The sequence below is a fragment of the Drosophila albomicans genome, chromosome 2L (assembly GCF_009650485.2).
Source record: "Drosophila albomicans strain 15112-1751.03 chromosome 2L, ASM965048v2, whole genome shotgun sequence".
Taxonomy (NCBI): Eukaryota; Metazoa; Arthropoda; class Insecta; order Diptera; family Drosophilidae; genus Drosophila; species Drosophila albomicans.
In genome coordinates, this window is record NC_047628.2 from 9,002,210 (window position 1) to 9,026,373 (window position 24,164).

Consider the following 24,164-nt stretch of genomic DNA (forward strand, 5'->3'; position numbering starts at 1 on the left):
TATAATCTGCTATTAAAATAAGTGATCAGAAACTCATCAACTTAACCTGAATGAAAGGATGTTAAACCGGGCAATTAGACTATCAAGTGCGAATGCGTGAGACAGCAAACTACACTTTGGCTAAAAGCTAATTAAGCTTCCGTTTAATCTGTACATGATTTCTCTTTTTATTGTGGCAAGCACTTCTAACAGGTTTCGCTGCCCAGCTTGCTGTCAGTGTTACACCGAAGAGTAACAATCTTATAGTTTTCTCAGCTCTTTGCATTTCGAGTGATCTTCAGTCTTGTCGTGGTGTCTGTTCTGTCTCTCTCTAACAGTTGGCCACTCCTGCCAGGCATATCAATGGCACATAATTACGCTTATTATCAACCATTCAACACCTACTCGAAATGCTTATAGCCAGCACGAACCTCATGGACTCGACCCTCAAATCTAAGAGGCAAAGCTTTTTAAGAGCGACCAGCCAAGTTTTGTTTTGCTTTTTTTCAAGTGGACGTTGCGATGGCTTCTTTTTGCCAGACAAACTCACTTAAATTTTAGAGGCGACTGAGTGACTTGCCTGCTTGCCGCGTCTTGTGGCAAGTTTCTTGCTGTTGTCGTTGTTGTTTTTGTTGTTGTTGTTGTTTCAAGTTGACGACGAGGCAACTGACTGTGGCAGGCTGGCGGGCCAAACGAGTCGCGGTAGCCTGCCAAATTGCTGTGGCAAATTTATGAAAATTTTCTGCTCTTAACGGCATAAACTACACCTCAACAACTACACAGCAACAACCACAGCAACGCTGCCAGGTTCAAAAGGTTTTTGGGTTGAGATAAAGTGGAAATTGCTTTGGCCGATAGCTTGAGGTGCTAGTTGAGTATCTAATGCACTGGGAGACAACTTATCGCCTCTGCAGGCGGATGAATTATCTATTGAGTGAAAGTAATGTACTCGACTCTTGATAATTCCAACTTTCCAAAAATAATCTGTATTCCAAATTCTCTACAAGAGAGACTTCATAATATTTTCACATCAATTTATTATCGATTTTCTTTCTAGTTTAAAGTGAAACACTTCCGACAAAAACGGGAAAATTGTATTTAAAGTTCGGAAATTATTTTCAAATTTATTTTAGTCTTGAATATATGATGAAAAATCTTTTAATCTAATATACATTTCTTTCAGATCAGTTCTTTATTTGACATATAAATATTAAAGTCTTGATAACGTTTATAAAATCGATCGCGTTTGTATATTCTAATAAAATATATTTAGTTAGGAGTAAACTTTATTGCAGCAGTAAATTCGATTTTTATGGTGGCATATTTTCAAAAATGATTTAAAGATATTACATCATCACATCAAATGAATTGTCCCAGTAATTCTTTTGAAGTTGATGTTGAAATTCATTTGCTTTTGCACAACTTCCCAGTCCCTATCAGATGTCACTCTTGAAAAACAGAACTCAAAACTGAACTCAGGAATAAGCAAGGGCCAGCAGAAAGAGTAAGATTGTATCTAACCATAAACGGTTATGGCAACAAATCGGGGAGCATAATAAAAGCGAAAGAGTTGCAACGCCAAAGATCTTATAAGGCAACTGGCAATAACCCAAAATGGTCAGGAAAGCCAACTTGCAGGCAGCTGTGTAAGTTTTGCTGGCTGTGCCTCAGATGCGCTGCCAGGCAACCATGCCACGGAATGCCACGCAGAAAAGAGTCAGGCTTTTAGAAGCTGGAAACACAGCATGACAAATGCAACTCAAGTGACACATTGTGCGGCAACAAAAGCAACAAGCATGCAACGCAAATGCAACTAATGGGCAGCTCAGTGCAGGGATCCCAAATGAGGGGCGTTGGGGAAAATGAGGGGGAATCGTTTCATATTTATACAAGCAAATGCTGTTGACGACGCGTTGCATAGTTGGCTTTCCCTCTCCCCTTTTCCCCACTTCGCAACACAGAGCTGCGGAAATGCTCAGTGACTGGTCTGGACTTGCAACTGCGTGGGCTGTGCGCACAGGTGAATGCCACCAACAGGAACAGGCAGCCAAGCAGCCTGGCAGCGTGGCAGTCTGGCAGCCAGTCAGCTATTATGAGACTCAGTAAAGGTCAAAGACATCTGGCAACTGTGCTGCTCACACACACACACACACAACAAATCTGAGCAGCTACAAATCAAAAATGCGTAATAAAGACACAAATTCAATTTGCAAGCAAAAATCGCACAAAAGGAAACACACAAGTTGCACATTGCCCGTTGCAAGTTGCAAGTTGGCGCCCAACGCATCACTTTTGACGTGTGACACCTGAAAGATGCAAAGCTGCAGATACGAATACATTTCAGACATAACAAGCTGCCGCGACAGAAGCTGTGACATACAGCGAGGGTTGCTCTAAGAATATTTATGTTGATTGTGAGAACATTTATATTTGAAATGAAGAGTGAACATAGTTTGGATCATAGGTATTTCAGTGCTACATCATCATAATTATTTAGAAATTATAATATATATTTTATATTATATTTATAGGTCTTTTTGTAAAATTTATTGAACTTATTTTAGACTCATTTTAGTAATACGTTGTTGAAAATAATATTATATAGTAATAATGTGTTTGGTTAAACTTTATCATTTAAATCGATGGTACAAGTCTTGAGTAAAACATTTTATTGATAGACATTTAAGGCAAATCTATTTCTATATTATGGCAAATTGATGTGTTATGTAATTTATTTATAATATTTTCTTTCTCATATTTAAATTGGAAAATCATTATAAACTTGTTATATTCAAATCTTTGGCTTTTAAAACAATTTTAGAAATTTTTGAAAGTTATCAAGAAAACAATATGCCACCCCTCGCAAGCATATGTATTACTCGCCATAGATACATGTGGCAACTTGCTTCATTTTAACATATTCAGACAATCGACATCCTTGCCGAAGCATGTAAATGTCGGCAGACAGCTTTGGCTTTTAATTTGACTTGACTTGGCAAACAGAGCACCGGGAAATGTGGCCAAAAAGATGTTGTCGGAGAAACAACTCGCAACTCGCACAATAAAATGCAAATAAAATTATATGAAAAGTAATTTGAAAATTTTTCAGCAAGGATTCCCGTTGTTATTTTTGTGTTGTTGTTGCTGCGCGTTGGAAAAGAAAAATGGCTTGACAGACACTTGATGAAAATAACAGCCAACGGTGGGGAGAATCTGCGATTTAAGTTTGAGTTTGGGGTTTGGGGCGCATTTAATTTGCAGTAGCTCCAAAAGGAGCAAAGTCAACTAAGAACGACGCCAACGCCAGCACAGCTGGCAACTTCATTTGTCTGCTGACGCGTCGTCTGTTTTTTCTTCATTTTAATACAATTGTTAAGTATTTTTTGTTGCCTGCCTTATTAATGGCCAACAACAATGCTGCAAAAGCCAAGGCAAGTCAAGACAGCCGTAAGATACAAATGTATCTCTCTCTCTCTCTCTCTTGGCTTTCTTTGTCTGTTTCGATGGTGGCATGCCCCCTGCCAAGGTTTATGAGCGCAACTTATTAAAAGTTTATTACTTTATTTGCGTTTTTAATCAGCGTTTTGAGTAATTGCAATGAAAAACGAAATAGCGAAGAGATAATAAAATTATATTCGAAAAGCAAATGGAAAAGCAATTCGTTTGCTGAATTTTGTAAGCAGCTTAAATGGATTTAAAATCGAATTAATGAATGCGAAATTACATAATCATTTCCTAATATGCATTTCAAACAGCTGTAGCTAATCTCATCACAGTTTTGACTTTAAATTAAAAAGTTAGGATTTAGTGAATTAAAAGCTGCTAATGATGTAAAAGGTTATTTTAATTTTATAATTAAACTAAATGACTATAGCAAATGTTGTCATAGCTAATAGTTAGAAAGTTGCATAATGTTGTACAAAATAAAATGTTATTTAACTGCATTTTTCTAGTCAATTAGCTTTTGACATTTCCTACTTTTTATTATGGCCATATTATGAAATAATGAATAGTGAATTTACTGTAGGAACATTATACTAAATTTAATACTTATTTTTATTTCAATTTAAATTTAAATAGATTATTAATAACTTTATGACTACTTTCGTGCACTTTTGACATTCTAAACAATTAAATTCGCAGTAAAAGGCATTACAAGATTTTAAAAAAAAACCATTTGAGGGGCAATTCAAATTTAATTGATTCAATAAAAATGAGAATTTGATTTAATTGGACAACGTTGTCCAGCTAATCAAGTGATGCTACTTAGCTACGCTGTTTATAGCTTATGGCAACAGTCAGATACAAAAGTATCTGTTTTATTTTCTTTCCTTGCAATCATATGCAAATTTATGAGCACACTTGTCTTTCATTTCATTTCGCGCAATCGCATCGTAAAAATGTTGTTAAATTATTTACTGCAATTGTCAAGCTTACAATAAATTTTTTCTCGTTTTTATTTTCTTATGACTGAGGGAGAAACAAAAAAGGGGCTTGGCGGCGAACTTCATTAATTTATCAACGTCCAGGACAGTGTAAAATTATTTTCATGTCGCCGTTTGTATAAATTGTCAAGATAAGTGCATTGCAAGCGAGCATAATAAAAGTATGAATGTATCTGACAGATACTGTTACCGCAACCCAAGCAAATCACGCCTCAGACAAGCTGTAAACGCAAATTCCGCGTGGGCGGCTGCCATAAAAAATAATCGTTAAAAAAAAGGAGTTTATTCACGACTATGCATTCTTAATGTTGTTTCATATTTTTTAATATTCTTGCCAATATTCTTAAGCTGAGAAACTAAATGAGTAACAAAAATGATCTTCTCTCTTCTCTCATTACAGACAAATTGCTCCCGCCTACGCAAAGGTCAATGGAGGCACTGCCATTCCTCTGCCCGCCACAGTCATGGTCCAACGTCGCTGCCCCCCGGACAAGGTGCGACCCCTGCCCCCCACGCCCAATCACACGCCATGTAAGTGAATATATATTTTTAAAGTTGGGTTGGGAAATTTATTAAAAATGTTTCCAAAGCCACCCCCAAGTTTGGCCCTTGTTTACTGCGTATAAACAAATTTCGAGCTTTGAGTCACCGTCCAACAAACAACCCCCAGCGGGGGATGCCAATGCACTTAGTGCTCAAGATTCATCCGCAACCCACAACACACACAAAAGGGGTACATGCCTCGTGTGGCATCATCAAAGCACGCCTGGGAATTCCGTTTTTGAGGGGGCTAGATTTTGGTATTCCAAAAAACCACCTCATTGCAGTTGATTTGCCAGCAAATCTGTAATTAATGCGCGTGACGACCATTTGAGCTCTCAAATGGGCTCCCAGTTGGAGAGTTAAGGCCTGAGTATATAATTTCAATTAATTCAAGGCATAATTTATGATTTTATCAATGTAAAATATTGTAGAAAATATAGAATAATTTCATAGTTATTAAACCCATTTTAGATGGCATAGATGGGATAGTTTCAATTACAGTTGAAGTATTTTTTAGGGAGCTAGGCATAGTTTTGAGTGTATGTTTAAAATGTCAAATAATGTAAAGTAATTATCAGTAATTTTATAGTTTAAAAGCTTAGACATTTATTTATATTAAACATTATTTTATGAGAAGAGATTGCTAGAAATTGAGTCGGATTATATTCTCGTCTTGAATTTAAGAAAATATAGAGTTCGCATTTTCTCCCCAACTACAACTAAATTGTTTGCTTAAGATTTTAACAGAGTTTGGAAAACGTTGGATTTAGTTATTATTTGAATAAATTTGTAAAATAAATCTCTTATTTTATCAGCGTAAATTTGCAAAAAGTTATCAATACTATTTTATATGCTTCACTCTCATAGTGTACTTATATAAAATGCATATAGACTTAACAGAACTTAGCAGAACTTTTGAAGTAATTAATTCAAAACAGATTATGGATTTATAAAAGCAAATGGAGCAAAAACCTATAAACTGAATAGTTATTATAGTTATTTTATGTGATACTATTAATTCACTTACTCATGGCTTTTGGCAGGAATTAATTTAATTTATGGTTTAATCAGCGTAACTGAAAATACAAATAAATTCCAAAGTTATTAAAGCTATTTTATATGCAGCGTACTTGCCGTTTACATGACTTAAAGTAAAATATTGACTTAATATTGGCTCCTTACAGTGTTATTTTTTTTTTTAAAGATTTATGTTTGAGGGCCGCGCTCATATATATAAATCTGTCTGTCACGCTGCATTTCCCCTCAGCGAGTTTGATCTTTTTCGGCTGTTTCCGATTTTACACGCAGTAATTAATTAAGTTTAATGTCCGCATGGCCTTTAGCATTGATTTATTGGCTCGGCTGACAGCACGTCGACATCTTCAAGTGGGCGCCTCATGCGAAGCAAAAGAAGCAGAATTAATGAACTGACACCGAGATTCACTCTCTCTTCCCTCTTCCTTCTCTCTTTTAGCCATACCGGGTCTGGGCAAGAGCGGCAGTGACTTTAACACGAGCCGTCCAAACAGTCCGCCCACCAGCAATCACACCATTCAGAGCCTGAAGAGCGGCAATAACAACAGGTAACATGACTGACACCAGTTCCAGCTTGCTTTATTCAATTAACTAACTATCTGCATTCTGCATTTGCAGCCTGCGTCCGCCGAGTGTGAAGAGCAGCCATCAGAGTGGCATCCCGTCGCCGAGTAGCTTGAATGTGGCACCCAGTGCACCGCAGAAGCACTCGATGCTGGACAAGCTCAAGCTGTTCAACAAGGAGAAGCAACAGAATGCAGTTAATGCCGCAGCGGCTGCCAACAAAACGCAGCTGCAATCGAAACGCACCTCGTCCTCCTCGGGCTTTAGTTCGGCACGTTCGGAGCGCTCTGACTCGAGTTTGAGCCTCAACGATGGCCACAATTCGCAACTCAAGCCGCCAAACGTTAGTGTCAATGCACAGAAGAGTCAACAGAAGCACAATACAAAGCAATCCAAGCTGCTGGCAGCGCAGCAGAAGAAGGATCAAACCAAGACGAGCAAGCTGGACAAGAAGGAGAAGAGTCCGGCTCGCTCGCTGCACAAAGAGGAGCAACAGCAGCAGCAGCAGTCTGGCAATGAATCTCGCAGCTCCACCATGGGCAGAGCTGGAAAAAACTCTTTGGCTCGCGGCAGTGTCGAGAAGAATACTGTGAAGACGTCTTCCAAGTCATCGCTGCACTCCAAATCGGACTCAAAGTGTTCGCTTAAGAGTCAGAGCCAGCAACTGCTGCACAGTCCCAGTGGCACAGGATTGCCCAAGCCCATTGCTGCCATCAAGGGCACCAGCAAGCTGCCGCAGCCAGGTGTGCCCAATGGAGGCAGTAGTGATGTCTTCAAGCGCGAAACCAGCGACATATCCGCCAGTCAAGCCAACATATCCCAGGAGCAGCCACAGCAACAGCAACCAGCTGCTCTCAACCAAGCCACACATATCCTTAAGGCATTGCCTGCCACGCCTCCGCCTCCTTACTACGCCAATGCGCCACCTGCGCCTCTGCAGTCCACACACATATCATCAGCAGCGGCAGTTGGAGGCGCTGCTGGTTACTCTGGCTACCTCAGCGAGCCAAGCACGCCACAGCATGCCCACAGCATCTATGGCAGCAGCGGCAGTCGATTGCCACCTCCGAAATCTGCGCTGAGTGCGCCACGCAAGCTGGAGTACAATGCGGGTCCACATATTCTGACCTCGCCTCCTGGACGTTTGCCATTGCAGCGACCCACGCACAATTCAGCACCCAACACGCCCACCGCCTCGCCCAGCAAGTTCCACACGATCCCCTCGAAGATTGTGGGCACCATTTACGAGTCGAAAGAGGAACAACAAGCTCAGGCTCAGGCTCAAGCTCAAGCGCAATCCGCTGCAGCTGCGGCGGCAAATGCTTCGTCGGTGCTGCCCATGCGTCCGCTGCTGCGTGGCTACAACTCTCACGTGACGCTGCCAACGCGTGGAGCACGCGGTGGCCATCATCCGCATCAATCGTATTTGGACTTCTGCGAATCGGATTTGGGGCAAGGCTACTGCAGCGATGGCGACGCGTTGCGCGTGGGTAGTTCGTCCTCTGCAGCGAGTCGCTATCATGACATTGACAATGGCTATTTGTCCGAGGGCAGCAGCGGATTGGGCTCTGGATCAACGAGTGTTGGCGGCGCACATGGCAAACACTTTCTCAGCATGATGCGAGCACGCACGCAGTTGCCCACAACCATCGAAGAACGGTGAGTGGAGTAATATGTCTTTGGGTTTTGAATTTCTTTTTTGCTTTTCCTGCTATAAATATCTCCTGCGTTGTTGTTGACATTCGTGCGACGCTCCAATGACCGCTTTTGTTTCCAGTTATGCAGTGACTCATTCCGTGTGTGCAGCTCCAGCTGCAGATCCAGCTCCAGCTGACACCAATGAGTCAACGCGTCGTTTGCAATTTTTATACCCGCTACCCATAGGGTAGAAGGGTATTATAACTTTGTGCCGGCAGGAAATGTATGTAACAGGTAGAAGGAGGCATCTCCGACCCTATAAAGTATATATATTCTTGATCAGCGTCAACAGCCGAGACGATATAGCCATGTCCGTCTGTCCGTCTGTCCGTCTGTGTGTCTGTGTGTCTGTGTGTCTGTCCGTCCGTCCGTATGAACACCTAGATCTCAGAGACTATAAGAGATAGAGCTCTAATTTTTTTTCGACAGCATTTGTTATGTTTGCACGCAGATCAAGTTTGTTTCAAATTTTTGCCACGCCCACTCCCGCCCTCGCAAATCAAAAAAATCGAATAACAAGCGTAATTTTAAAGCTAGAGTTGCGAATTTTGGTATATACAATAATTACTATAGTAGTTATGTTTCCTGAAAATTTCGTTGCGATCAGATAAAAATTGTGGAAGTTATTAAAGAAATAGTTTTATATGGGCAAAAACGCCTTCTATGTGTGTGTTGTATGTATGCGTATACGTATATACATGTTCGCCTCTATATTTGTATCTGTATGCATAGGGCAATGCGATAGCTCTGTTGGTAGAGTGCAAGCCCAATATGATGTGGTACTCGAGGTACTCGGGGAACTCGGGTTCGAGCCCGCTCGGGGTACAAATTTTTATACCCGCTACCCATAGGGTAGAAGGGTATTATAACTTTGTGCCGGCAGGAAATGTATGTAACAGGTAGAACGAGGCATCTCCGACCCTATAAAGTATATATATTCATGATCAGCGTCAACAGCCGAGACGATCTAGCCATGTCCGTCTGTGTGTCTGTGTGTCTGTGTGTCTGTCCGTCTGTCCGTCCGTCCGTATGAACACCTAGATCTCAGAGACTATAAGAGATAGAGCTATAATTTTTTTTCGACAGCATTTGTTATGTTTGCACGCAGATCAAGTTTGTTTCAAATTTTTGCCACGCCCTCTTCCGCCCCCGTAAATCAAAAAAATCGAATAACAAGCGTAATTTAAAAGCTAGAGTTGCGGATTTTGGTATAAACAATAATAACTATAGTATTTATGATCCCTGAAAATTTGGTTGCGATCAGATAAAAATTGTCGAAGTTATTAAAGAAATACTTTTGTATGGGCAAAAACGCCTACTTACTAGGGGTCTAATTTGCTTTGGCCGACAATCTGGTATATTGTGCCGTCTATGGTATATTTTGAATGCGGTACTATATCGATATACCAAATATACCATGTGGTATATTTTTTAGTATTTTTAGTATATTTGCTATATTTTTTATAATAATACCCCAAAATATATTTTTAGTATGTTTGTAGTATAATTGGTATGTTTTGAGAATAATACCGCAAAATATATTGCTTTTATTCAAAATGGGTAGCGGGTATCTCACAGTCGAGCACTCTCGACTGTAGCTTTCTTACTTGTTTGTATCGTTTCGCTGCGCTTCCGAGAACTTTTGTCGCCCGTCGCGAGTCGCGAGTCGCCTTCCAAATTGTGGCATGTGGCGCACACCATAAAACGGCACTTAAATACTGGCCTTAACTTTGTCTTTCCTTCTTTTTTGCTTTGGCTTTTGGCTTTGAGTGCTCCACGCACCATTTGGCCATGGCCAATGCCAGCCAGTTAGCACTCTCATCATTTGAAGCAGTTAATTGCGATGGCAGCCACTTGACAACCTTAACAACTTCCGGCCCAAACACACACAACACAGAGAGAATAGAGAACAGCTCTTCAATGCCAAAGCCATCGCTCAAATTGCCAATTTGCATAAAATCCACTTGATGTTGATGTTCAGTCTCCTCTCGGGTTCAGGATCAGGCTTCGGCTAAGGCTCGTCAAATGTCATTTGCAAATTGTCAACAGCAGCAGCAGACGACTTCACAATTGACAATTGACAATACTCACCTGTCACCTGCGCTCTGTGTGTTTGCGCTCTACTCTTCCCCAACTTCCCCAGCACACAATAAGGCAACACGATAGATGACAGTCCATAGATATTGAGATACATTGACGCAGTGGCATGGCAACCACTGTGAACCACTTGCCATTTGGCACTTCAGTTAACAAAGGTATCTATGCTAGCTCGTTGTTAACAAGCGAATTCTGAATTCTGATGCGACCACAGTAGCGCCAAACAGGAGTTTCAAGCGCCCAAATTGGGGCGATTGACAGCAACAAGTTGAAGAGGAAAGGGATATAGTAGAATTATAGTAAAATGAATCTCAAATAAGTACAGAAAATAGGATGACTTATAATTATTATATATCGAAGGCATTACTTCTACTTCTATCCTTCAATTCAATTCTGAATTACGAATAAGAAATAGATCCACTTAAACTATCAATCTAAATTGCTGACAAAAAAAATAGTATATTTGCTTGGGACTTAAATCCACACTAGTTTAAATATCTCTATGTAATTGTGTTACACAATTATATCTTCAAATATTAATAGCAAGATTATACAAGTAAGAAAGTTAAAGTCGAGTGTGCTCGACTGTGAGATACCCGCTACCCATTTTTAATGAGGGCAAAATATTGCGGTATTATTTTCAAAATATACCGAAAACACTAAAAAAATACTAAAAATATATCAAATGGTATGTTTGGTATATCGATACAGCACACCATTCAAAATATACCATAGACGGCACAATGTACCAGATTGTCGGCCAAAGCAACTAAGAGCCCTAGTAAGTAGGCGTTTTTGCCCATACAAAAGTATTTCTTTAATAACTTCCACGACTTTTATCTGATCGCAACCAAATTTTCAGGAATCATAACTACTATAGTAATTATAGTATATACCAAAATATTCGCAGCTCTAGCTTTAAATTTACGCTTGTTATTCGATTTTTTTGATTTGCGGGGGCGGAAGTGGGCGTGGCAAAATTTGAAACAAACTTGATCTGCGTGCAAACATAACAAATGCTGTCGAAAAAAAATTATAGCTCTATCTCTTATAGTCTCTGAGATCTAGGTGTTCATACGGACAGACGGACGGACGGACAGACACACAGACGGACAGACGGACATGGCTATATCGTCTCGGCTGTTGACGCTGATCAAGAATATAAATACTTTATAGGGTCGGAGATGCCTCCTTCTACCTGTTACATACATTTCCTGCCGGCACAAAGTTATAATACCCTTCTACCCTATGGGTAGCGGGTATAATAATTAATTTGACAAGTATTAATTTTATTTAATACGAAACAGATTCCTTCAAATTTGATCATAATTGGTCATAAAAATACGATTTTCATTTGTTGGTGTTGATATTTTAGTCTTAATTTTAAATATTTTAATCTTCAAAAATTTTCATAAAATTATGAAAGTTTATTTTAGTTCTAATATACATTTCTTGCTCAAACTGAAGAGCCTCTTTAAGTCAACGAAGCTAACTAAAAATATATCGTCTTTTCATACTACAAATTTGAATAAATTTTGTATATTCATCCTTATTCCCAAAATCCATTTTAGGCATATCATTTGCCGCTCTATTTGTTAGCTATTTGTTTTGGGCCTGATAGCTACGGAAAAAACTTCTGTAAGCTGCCACATTAGATTGTGAGCTATCATAATTTTGTTATTTTATTAAACACTTGTCAACAGCGGCCCTCGTTTCCCCTCCACCCTTGTGCTACGCCCACATTTCTCCATGCGTTTCATTAAAAAGCGCTTATGGACTTATCAAGGGGAGCAAAAAAAAGGCATTCTACATTTTCATTAGCTTCGGTCCATCAACGCGTTTGATCTGTGAAATTAATGCAATGCCATGAGGCGATGAGATGGGAGCTCACTCTCCCAGCCTATATCTCTTCCTTCTCTTTCTATCTCTCTCTCTCTCGTATGAAGTGCGATATAAATAGCAACAGCTGTCGACGCGACTGGAGTTGCAAGGGATCTGGGAAGGGAAACGGGAACGGGAGCGGGAGCGGGAGACCTTCGATAAGTTCATGCCCCTGGCCTATGTGGTTGCCGTCTACATGATGATGCAAACTGACCCTCAAATGACTTTTGAACCATCGTCACGTTTATTACAGCTGGAAAATATGTTCAATAATTGAATTTTAATGCAGCAAGGACCGCCCGTGTTGTCGCATTAGTGTCAAGCTGAAGCTAATCAGCTGCGGCGTCGACACCTGCAGGACACATCGCAGCAAAGGAATCCCAGCAAGTGCAGCGGGTCCTGGCAAAGTCCTGTCCGAGAGTGTGAGGTCGACAAGGGGCAGCCAGTTGTCTAGCCATAAAAGTAAATCAAAATGCACTAGGGCGCATATTTCAACAAGCGGCAAGAGGCAAGTGGAAAGTGGCAAGTGGCACGAACCAAGCAGACAGTCCGGCCAAGTTGTTGTTGTGGTTGTTGCTGTTACTGTTGGGGCAAACTTGTGGAGATTGCCACACATGGCCATGTCTGCCTGCATTCTGTATCCTGATTGCTCCTTTTGCTCCCCTTTTATTTAATAACGCATTTTTCAATTCATTTGATTTATGGCCCATCCGTGAGGTTCAGCCATTCAGTGCATGCAGCCGTTACAGCCAGATGCCCAACTGCAAACAAGTGACTGCAAGCATTTTTTAAGGTTCTCACTTAAAGCTAACACACTAAAGCCACGGCAGTATTATCCAATCCTCATGCCACGGAATTTTAGGTCGGAAATTTTCCACATTTCGCCAATTTTGGTTGCTGACCGCAGCGCGCCGACCAAATTGAAAATAAATTTCGCACCCAATTGCCCCAAGCCTGTCGCTACATAATAAATACAAATTGTTTTTATTAATTTCATCAAATTCACTGAATCCATAGGCCCAAAATTTTCCCTGTCCACCTGCTACTGTGTTGCCCTGTCTGCTACCTTTGGGCCAAAAAAGGGACTGCCCACTCGAGTGTTCAGTGACGTGACCCTAGGGGCCAAACAATCAGCTGCCCGTTCGGTTCTTTGGCTGGTTTTCATTTCGATATTCCTCGCTCTGACCTTCTGCTAGTGAAGTGCCAGCCAGCTGATGCTAAATGAAGTGGAAATCTTTCTTCCTTTTTGGAAAAATTGATTCATTGATTTTGTTGCGTTTGTCGCATTAAAAACATATTCTTTTCGCTAGTAACTCGGTTGCCTTTCACTCACATTTTCGAGGATTAAGTGGCATAAACTCTCTGTGAATTGGATAAAGCACTTAACAATACGAAAAAGGGGACAGCTTTGCCAATGTCAATTGATCGGGACGAGCATTGAGTTGGGTATTGAATGCGTTCACACAAAAGGGAAACTTAGAGAATAAGTCTGACATCAATTTTTGTGTGCTATGAATGACTTACCTGTAAGGGTTCTTTTTATTACATTAAATATATAATAAATCGCAATACTTTATGGTCGCTTTTTCTGTATTATATACATTTTTTTAAAACGTACTTTTCGTTTTTTAAAGTTTTTTTTTTTTAACTCGATCTATGTAGTTGTAGAGGTATATAAAGCGACTATTCTATAAAATTGTCCAACAATTTGATTTATAAGGCAGAATAGATTTTTTGAGTTTATTTTATGGTACACTGGATTATTCATTGCGACTGGATATAAAGTCACACAGATTTATAGTACGCCGCATAAATTGCCATAAACTGGAAAAGTTCTTTAAATGCATTTCACTGTGGTGTGAAACTTGGCTATCCAAATGCCGCTCACTTTATAGCAAAGCAAGGACACATGTAGCAAAGACACGCACCTTTTCAAATCTCAAGCTTTTGCGCTTTATAGCAAAATTTCCCTTCGAAATAAATTTTGAATGGAGTGAAGTATTTCTATTTGCAATGTTTATTTATTTCGTATTCAATGTTACTCGAGGTCAGTTGCATTTAGTGCAGTATTTAAACGATTATTTAATAAACCCTAAAAGCAAAATTCATCTCTCAAGTGACTTTCATGGAAAAGGCATTAAATATATTCCACAAAATTGCAACAGTTGCACACAAAAACCAGTTACAGTTGGCCGTATCTCAATGGGACATAGCAATTGATAAATGCAACACCTCGCCCGTCAGTTTGTCTGTTGTTTAACGTTCCGATTGAATGTGTCTCAATGTTGAGCTATGTGGAATGCGGCGTGTGGCAGGCATAAGCCTTTAAGCCAAAACTGACCTTTTCACATAGCATACGGAATACAAACTGACATTTTCTATACGCCCACAATTCACGAACATACACACTCTGCACACTTGTGGTGTAGACGTGAGCATGACAAAGTCTTTGGACTCTATTTAATTGTTTTCCAATAACTTTGCTACAGCCGCCAGATATGTTTTGTAATTATTATTAACGGGCACGAGAGCTTAGGATTATTATACACTATAATGAAATGGGGTATGTTTACTTATTGTATTATCTCAAAAGAATAGATACTTTAGACACTTTTAGATACTTTGTTATAGATGTATTTTTTTGTTATTTACGTATTTTAACTTAGTACATATAACGATTTTTCATTATTCTATTATTTTAACAATATTAACATTCAATACTCAAAGCTTTAAAAATTATAAGGTTATCAAAAAGAATGCATTTTTCAATTTTTTTTTAGATTTATTGTTGGCTCAATCCCTTCAGCATTTATCTGATTTTGAATTTGGCATTATTGACTAGTGCAATTTGATCTCTCGCTGATTGAGTGCAGCCATTTTAAAGATTAATGAGCACTTGTACTTGTCGGGAGGTCAAATTCTTCGGGCTTGCAAGAGGCTCCAATTCGTTGCGTTGCACAATAAAAAAAGGTACAAAAGTTTTGCAAAAAACGGCACAAGCAATCAACAACAACAAGAACAACTTGTTATCGGCTAGTTTCGCTTTTCATTGAATGCTCTTTGGATTTTCTTGCGTGCAGTTTTTTGGAAAATTGCACCACAGACAAGAACGAGCCCGCCCTTGGCTCAATTGAAAACCGGGCAGCTGTCGAACATGAAACAAGTTTGGAGCATTGACTGCATGACCAACTGACATCAACGAAGAGAAGAAGTTGCGTTGTTTTCGAAAACGCTACTCTCTTTCTCTCTTAACTCACTTCGAATCGCACAGCTTGCGGTTCTCTCTTGATGCCATTTGTTGCTTTTTGACAACGACACAAACCACCACAGTGCTCAATCCACCCAGTAAACTTAGAGACAATACGAAACAAGGCAAAATACTTGCACTATATGATGCTCTGTGGGTGGAGCTGCTTGTCAGACATTTTAAGGCTTAGTATTACCTGTCTGCGTGAACGGAAGTAGGTAGATTTCGTGAAATAGGACTAGCAGAAATTTAGACTTTAGAGTTGCATTGAATGTTCGGCATGCAAAGACTTCAATTTAGCTGAGACTATTTCAAAGTATTTCAAATTGTTGCTATTTACAATGTGAATACATTAGAATACAAAACCTCAACATAACAAATTGAGCAAGGGAAAAAATGTGGTATCAAAAGTATTTCTAAGTATTTCGTATTGCTGAAACCTTGTCTGGCAAGTAATTAAATTGTATGCTTTGATGTTAAATAAGCTGCTTAAACAAAAGCTGCACTTCATAATGTAGTAACTTGCAAAATATGCGCCTTTGACTCTTGGAAATTTAAATATAATAACAGCAGGATTCCTTTAATTTAAGTGAGTAGAAAACTTTAATTTTTTAATTTGCTTAGCAAGCTAAACTACAACTCATTATAATTCATTGAAAATTAAATTGATGGGTATTTAGACTAGCCTATTCATTTATTTCCATTCTTATGAAGTTATCATCCCTCGAATTTTCTCCTCTGCGACAGACTGTCCTAAGTGCAGTTTGCTGTTTCCAGTCTCATATCGTTTCGTCATGCTCAAGACATCTGTTTGGATATGAGGACTGCTTAAACAAATTGCGTGGAAGCCAAAAACGCCCAAAGGCTGGCAAAAATATCGAGAAAAAAACAACCTAACAACTAGTTTCAATTCTGCATTCATTCATTTATTCATTCAGACATTCGGCGCTAATTTAACAAAGCACACACAGGTGGGCAAGTGGGCAGGTGTGACAGTCGCTGTTTCACTCCTATGGCGATTCCCTATCGACAGGCGGCCTTTTACTTTCAGTCATAAACTTTGCCATGTGTTTTGTATATACTCTCTCATTCCTTTTCAGTCTACTTTACGCTCTCTTTGCACTTTACGCTCTTTCGAACTTGTTTGATGCGCTCTTAAATATTTTCGAACTGAAACTTTTGTATGGTACGTTTTGTGGCAACAGAGGAACTGAGCAACCCCAGAAACGCATTTCGACGCTCGGGCGTTACGGTTGCCACATCAAAATGTCGCTCGCTCGCTGCAGACTCGTAAAAATAAATATTTAAAATATTTACAAAAATATAAATAAATGAAATGGTGCAATAAATTACTTAAAGTAATTTAAAAAAAAAAAATAATAAAAAAAAAATACAATTACAGAAATATAAATGTATTTTATTTTATTCAAGTGAAGTGACTTCATTGAAATTTCTGTTGTGAATTCAATTTATTCAAGTGATAAAATTGCTTTTTAATGTTTCGTGTTGCACAGTTTGCGGCAAACTGCCTCCGACTCCCGTTCTCAGTTTCAAGTGAGGTTTGATGGATTTGCGCAACAAAATGTTTTGAGCATTCCAAAAGGTAAAGCTGTAACAATATTCAAATGCGAATGCAAATGTGTGCTTAAGCGAGGAATGATTGAATAAAGTTCTACTGTTGCAAATCGAACTCAATCAAATTGTTGCGGCATGCTTCAATGCAGCTGGTTGAACAATAATTGAGACCTTGTGTCTAAGTTCATATGGCCAGCTTATTCCCACAGTCATAGTCACTGCCTGCCTGCCACACAGCAAATGGAGCAGTGTCAATGACTGCTGCAGGCCATTAAACTCCCAGAGGCCGGCTTTTGTTTACTCCTGCAACTGTTTGGTGTTTGTCCTGCCGGGTTGAGTTCTATTTACGTAGGCTCAGCTCAACGCCAAAGGGTTGAGTGCAAACACACACACACACAAGGATGAGCACAGGACATGACTGGAGAGGACCGGACAGGACAGTCAAAGTTATGCGACATATGCAAAAATGGTCGATAAGTCGAATAAGCATCGAATATTCAATCAATTTGCCAGTCACTCGTCTGTCGTTTGTCTCTCAATTTCGGCAATTACTTCAAATGTCAGACATTTCATTCAACTCTCTGCATACGCTAGCCATAAATCTTCCGGCCAGGTGACGGTACCACAGCATGTCAAGTCCTGTGGCCACAAAACCGACAAAAAAAAAAAGAAAAGAAAACAGAATGTAAAAAAATGCCAAAGAAAAGGGCAACATTCGTCCATAAAACAGCAACAGGCATTGGCGTTGGGGCAACATTGTATTTGTGTATGTGTGTGTATGTGCATATTTTAGAGCAGTTTATAGACTGGGAGAGCTGACTCATAGAAACGCTGAGGCATCCGGGAACCCTCGTCCCCGAATACACCCGCCCTCCTTCCGTCTCCTCCGTACAACTTTGTGGGGTTTAGCTAAATTGTTTCTATGCTCAGCTTTAGTAGAATTCGCAATGAGCTAAGCGGCTTTAAGCGCACACGCCTAGCTGACAAAGAGTGAAGATTGGAGAGCGACGAGCGAAGAGAGAGGAATGTGGGAAAGGGAGGAACAACAGGAGGGCAGCAGGGTTATGCCACATTGTAACCAACGGCAAAGCGGGTTAAGCCTCTGTGGCGCCACTGGCAACATGTGGTGCAGCTAACCTGTAGAGAGTTAAAGCTTTTCAGATTGAATGTAAGCCATGTAATTACTGCTTAGTTCGTCATTATTCCGCATTTAAGTATGCCGGAAAATTCGCAACATTTTCCAAACTTTATTAAATATGTACTAAACAATTAAAAAATTTTAGTATCGAGATTACCAAAGTAGATCTTGCTTTAAGAAAATGCATTTACTTGCTCTGATTCTGCTCTGATTCTAAGAAATGCATTTTCTAATAAATATATAAGCTGTAGAGGATACAACTGTTGCCTTCCACTTAAAAAGAAGCAAAATTAAGCAGCGAAATGGAAAAAATAAATACTTTGCATATTTTCTTTCTTAGCACTCAGACTATTTCTAAGCGTTAAAAGCTTTCTAGGCAAGCATAGTTGAAATAGTTTCTACATCGATATATTAAAGTGACAACTATGTTGTCGCTTGGAAAGTTAAGTTGTAATAAAAACATTTGCTTTTCAATACTTTTCATTATCAATAATCTTAAAGGTCATATTAATTTGTCTTTTTTAGCTTGTTATAAATGGAAAATATTATTAATAAACAAACTATGGTGAACGACTTATTTTGAGTTCTGTTTATTTTATTTCTTATTTAACAAAATTATTAATTTATTTCTATTTATATATAATTTCTTAAACAGATTACTTATAAAAAGATAAAAATAAAAAAGGTTCAAGAAATGTAATAGGTAATCTTTGATTATCCTGCATCAGAGTGATGAGTTATATAATGTTTTGATGTTACCTGCTTAGCTTAGCTTAGTATTTGCCTTTTAGCCTTCAGCCTTTTAATGAATTAATGAACATGTTAAAGACAAGCTTGTTTAATATACACCTAATGTACTTCAATCTGCACAACTTGGGCCAAACATTGATTGTATCTTTTAATAATAAACGTGTCTTCAGCTTCTTAGCTCAAACGAACTATCACAACAAGGAAAAGCAGAAGCACCGCCCACTTTCCCATTAATTTCGGCAGTTTCCTCGAAGTGAACTCAACTCATGTGCAACGGGAAAAGTGTTTACGCTGCTCATTAATAAACTCATTTGTTAAGTCGTTTTGCTTGTTGTTTGCGAGTGTGCGAGCGGGTGGCACGCAACAGTCTGTGTGTTGTATGCAACACTTTTTTTTTGCCAGCTAATCACATTCAACCATCGATTTTCCCATGTCTTCTTTAAGTTTGTGTGTGGCGCACCTCTGTCTCTCATTTTGATTGTGGATTCCCGGCAGGGAAACTCATGCATAATGGACTTTATAAATATGTGAGTCACCCAGAAGTTGTATTCTTCAGGCCGATATAAGTATGCTCGGTTTATATATTGCAATTCTCTCTCGTATGGCCTTAAATCATGCAAAGTGTTTACGTTGCGGTCTTCCTGCCACATTTTCCAACTGCGGCAAACTTTAACGTTTTTAGGCCAACTCGGTTAACCCATTTTCTCTATCGCAGCAGAAGCTTTTGTTTTTGTCGTTCCTGTTATTCCTGTGTGCTAGAGTATTGTCCTGTTCCCTGTTGTGATAGTGTGGAATCCTTTGCTGCCATTCGATGGCAAAACTTTTTATGTGCGGCCATTTTTATTAGCTTCAGACTGTCTTACATAAATTTAACATTAAATTAAGTGCCATTTACCTTTAGTTGGGTATGACGCGTTGTCAGGGGTTGCACACCGACCATCGACTACCGACTACCGACTGCCAACTGTCGATTGACCCCAAAAACTATGCTATGGTCAACCCCCTAATGCCCCTTTCCCCTCCTCAATGCTACACCACAACACTCATTTATTTCTCTCTTCGCACGTAGCCAGTTCATTGCACTTTAATGAACTCTAAATAAGATATACAATATGCAATCTCTTTGCGATTTATGTGCCGTCCAATAAACAAAATCACCTCGCATACGAAACGTTCTGAACCTTGATTTTAGGTTGATTTACAGTGTAATATAAGTAAATATTGCAAAGTGCCTTGAGAAATATAAATTATTATCCCAAACTCAATTTGTGTGCAAAAAGTCTTGATTTTCTTATTTAATTCAAAATTCACACATTTACTTCATCTTTTTAGTTTTATTAGTATCAGTGAAATTAATTTTATAATTTGTAAATTGCTGAAAATTTCAAATTATATTCAACAAACGTAATGTTCTTGAAGTAGAAAGTTCAATTATCGAACGAAAACTTTCACATTACCCCTGTTAGAGTTAATTTTAAAATGTGAAATTTGCTATCGCAGTTGCTGCAGCTGAAAGTACTTGAAGTAAAGCAGAGCTACTTCAGTTTCAAGTGCGCTTATTGAGTATAGGAATTTGGAGTTAGAACTAAGTTTTCAAGTTGTAAGCTATAATTTGTAGCTGGTTTAATTAAATGTGCGAAAAGAAACACAAGACATTTGAAGGGAAGCTCAAAAAATAGGGGTTGATTGGGAGAATTCTTAGGGATTGGCTTTGTGAAAAGGGTTTGAGTTTTGTGCTAAAGTTTTGTTTAGCATATTAGCAAAGTTTCGTGTTTAATTTAATTTGCATTTGTTTTTCGCTCCACGCCACGTTCCGCGACGAATCCACGGCACATTCCACCTCAAAGTGTTTGGAATTTTCACTTTGGGAAACTTGCAGAAAAAGTTGGGCAAGGGCGAATGAGAATTTTCTAAGGAGTTGCTTAGTTAGCTTGAGGGCTTTAAGTCATGTTTAAGCTGAAGCATAAGCTGAAGTTGCAAGTCGGGTGATGTTGAGTGGCAGCCAAAACTAAAGCAGCTTCTCTCTGTCTGTAATGTGCTGAGACCATTTCATGGCCCTCTGCTTTATGGCCACTTTGTGATGCGGATTCTTTCATTCTACCCAAAAATAAAGTGAAGAAAGAAGAAATTTCGCTTTCATTGTTATGCCCCAAACCATAATTTATGGCGACTGTCAATGGAACGGAAGTCGTAAAAGGCAAACAATTGCGACAAGGAAGCAGCAGCAGCAGCAGCACCAGCAATAAGAATAGCAACAACTGGGTCCCAGGCAGTTGTATAATTGATGTGCGCCTACAAGTATGCAATGCTTTGCTGGCCTCATCTCTGCTTGCTTGTTGTTTTTTCGTTTTCGGTGAGGATGTTGTCTACCCTTCGACATCCTTGACACAGTCAGCAGGCAAATGAATGATGTTGTTGTTGCTTGCTGCTGTCGTTTGCTGCTGAGTGTTGCATGCTCTTAGGCGCTGTTGCAAGGCCAAAGCCAACACAAACACAAACACACACACACACAAGAACTAACGAACGAGCGAATACAGCTGAAGGTTGCGTGCGTGCTTTGAGCTACACCTACACTTTGTAACCGCACCCCGCTTGTCACCACCGCACTCCCCTCCTTCTGCCCTTCGCTTAACGCCTCACATGTTCGACACTTTTATTAATGTGCTTGTAACGCCCGTAGAGCTGTCGGAATTCCATTCATAAAATTTTATCAGCCGTACAAAACATGCACAGCCAGAGTCTGTTTTGTAGGCAAAAAAGCGAAAGCTACGTAGAGAACAGCAGAAGCTGAGAATATTATGTGTGTTCGTGTTTCCTGTGCTATTTTGCCGGCATTGATAACTCAACCTACTTTAACGCCTGTTGACAGTTTTAATAAATGAAAAGAGGCGACAATTCCACAACAATGGTTACCCTACAATAGCCACAAGTGAGGCTGGATTTTAAATGTATGGGTTCTTAGTTGATTTATTGGACCATGGAGCACCTAATTGAGCTAGCTGAGGGAAGAAGATTAAACAACAAATTTGCACTTGAAGGGAAGTTGATGCGGATGTTATAAAAGATAATGAACCTGCGGAACTTAAGCGAAGAATATTTTCAAATATATTGAAGAAGTCGGTTGAAGATACAGTTTTTTTGGTAAATGAACAAACTTTTTATGTGATAAGAATTTCGTAAAAAAAATGGAAAGAATGCTCATGCTCATTTGATTGAATTATTTAGGATATCTTTTCAACTTAAAATAAAGTTAATTCAGATTTTAGAAAATTGTGTAAACTTAAGAAATATAAGTGAAATATGAATTTCTATTTAAAAAATAAGAATTGAATTAAGTCAGCCAACATTTCCTTTTAGAAAACAAAGTTCGATGCAGACCCCTTTAGCTTAAAGATTAATTAAACCGTTTTTAGGCTAATCATTTGAATATCCAAAAGTCACATTAGCACATTCAATGCCTCTATCAATATGCTGAGCACATCTCAATTGAGTTTTGTAATTAGCCAACTAGTTGCACTAATACATTAATAGACCAAACAAGGCGTCGTTTTTTTTCCCATCATCATCAACAGCAGCAGCAGCAGAAGTAGTTGGTTGAGCTCTCGCTTAATGGCACCATGAATTAGGGTCAGCAATTTTCAAAGGACTCTCAACTATACGCCTAATTGTCTAGCTAAAAGCTGACCTCCCTCTTTGCAAGCCTCTTTGCCATAGCCAGCTGTCAATTAAAAGCGGCAATTACACGAATATGTTGGCCATGTCTGACTAAATGACCTGAACCGTGCCGGCTGAAAGTTGTTGTGCTTGCCAACACGTGCCGCGTGGCGTTGCATAAATTAGCGAGTAAATTAAAAATTACTCGACAACAGCGAACAAGAACAACAACCAACATTTTAAATAGCTAAGCCGAAAAACACTAAAGCGCACTTCGAGCCCATTCAGTTTGTTTATTGCCTTTTGTTTTGGCCACCCCAATGCAAATTACATTTTATGCACCAAATTAGTTTCCATTGGTCCTGCGAAACGAAACGAAATTGCGAAGACAAAAAGCGGCAAAACCAGTACGAAGCGGACATCCATGGAATTTGTTTTCCACGCCCAACTAAATGTACAATATCCAAATGCATTGCAGACTATCATTTGCGCCGCATGTGTGTATTTCTTTTGGGACTCCCAAACTGAAATATATACGTATATATTTCAGACATTGCTGTAACCGAAGAGGGGTCAAAATGGGCAGGGCTCCAGGTACATATATCTATGTTTTAGGCTAACACCGTTTGTGGGTGCCACAAACCCCAAATTGTAGGACTTTTCAGTTGTGTGTGAACTTCGTTTGATTTACTTATAGTTCGCATTCAAGGACTGGTTTATAAATGTAATGAATGGGTAAAGGTGAAGGCGTATAAATTATATTTATAAATAGAAGAGGAAGAGGGAATAAAATTCATTTGTGTTTTTACTTTGCAGAGAATGCTTTAATTCATTTTTCTTGCATTTAAGTAAGGAAACAAAGCTGATAAAATAACAAATAAATTTCAATTTAATCTGATTTATCTAGTATCTTTTAACAATTTAAATTTTACAATCACAACCATTATAAAATTCAATTCAATGCAAAATAGATTTCAATACATAAGACTTGTAATAACTTTTATGGTATTTTTATTGGAATTGTTAAGAGTATGTAATGAATATGCTCACATGCAAACCATTTTTGACGACTGAATAGAATTAAATTTCTATTTGAAATGCATTTTATAAAATCAAATTAAATTCAGACAAGTCTTGAAGAGCTCTTCTTGCTGCCCACAGCCATAAAAAGTCTATTTTATTTTGCAAGTAAGTACAATATTTGGCAATACTCTGAAGTAATGAGTTCGTTATGTAATTCCACCTAATGACGCACTTTTCGTTAGGTCCTTGCTGAATGGCTTCACTGCAGCTCAATTTATTTTTCTGTATTTCTTCTTGAATTTCTTTCATTTTTTAAGGGCTATTAATAGGCAATCCCTTTTTGCTAGCTACGCTTCTGTTTCTGTTGCTGACGTCTGCCGCTGTTTCCATTTCGGTTCTCCATTCTTTTTTTTCGGTTTTTCGACATCTTGTTCAAATTTATGCGCCAATTCTTTTTTGTGCACACGTTGCACACGCAACCCCCAAAAACTCCCTCCTGAGGGCAACCGAATTGTGTTTGCTGTGCGGGTCAGAC

The 24,164-nt window shown here is 39.0% G+C and overlaps 1 protein-coding gene across 10 annotated transcripts in view; it reads left to right on the forward strand.

Moving 5' to 3' along the window:
• LOC117563385 (protein sickie) overlaps positions 1–24,164 on the forward strand; it is a 208,510-nt gene that overhangs the window by 136,407 nt on the left and 47,939 nt on the right. For 9 of the 10 annotated variants that reach the window (XM_034241702.2, XM_034241704.2, XM_052003030.1 and 6 more), the window contains 3 exons: positions 4,825–4,955; positions 6,442–6,550; positions 6,621–8,225. In XM_034241702.2, coding sequence (XP_034097593.2) covers positions 4,825–4,955; positions 6,442–6,550; positions 6,621–8,225 — 1,845 coding nt within the window. Of the gene's footprint in view, positions 1–4,824; positions 4,956–6,441; positions 6,551–6,620; positions 8,226–17,014; positions 17,093–24,164 lie in introns of those variants that run through there. The other variant, XM_034241708.2, reaches the window with a different exon arrangement.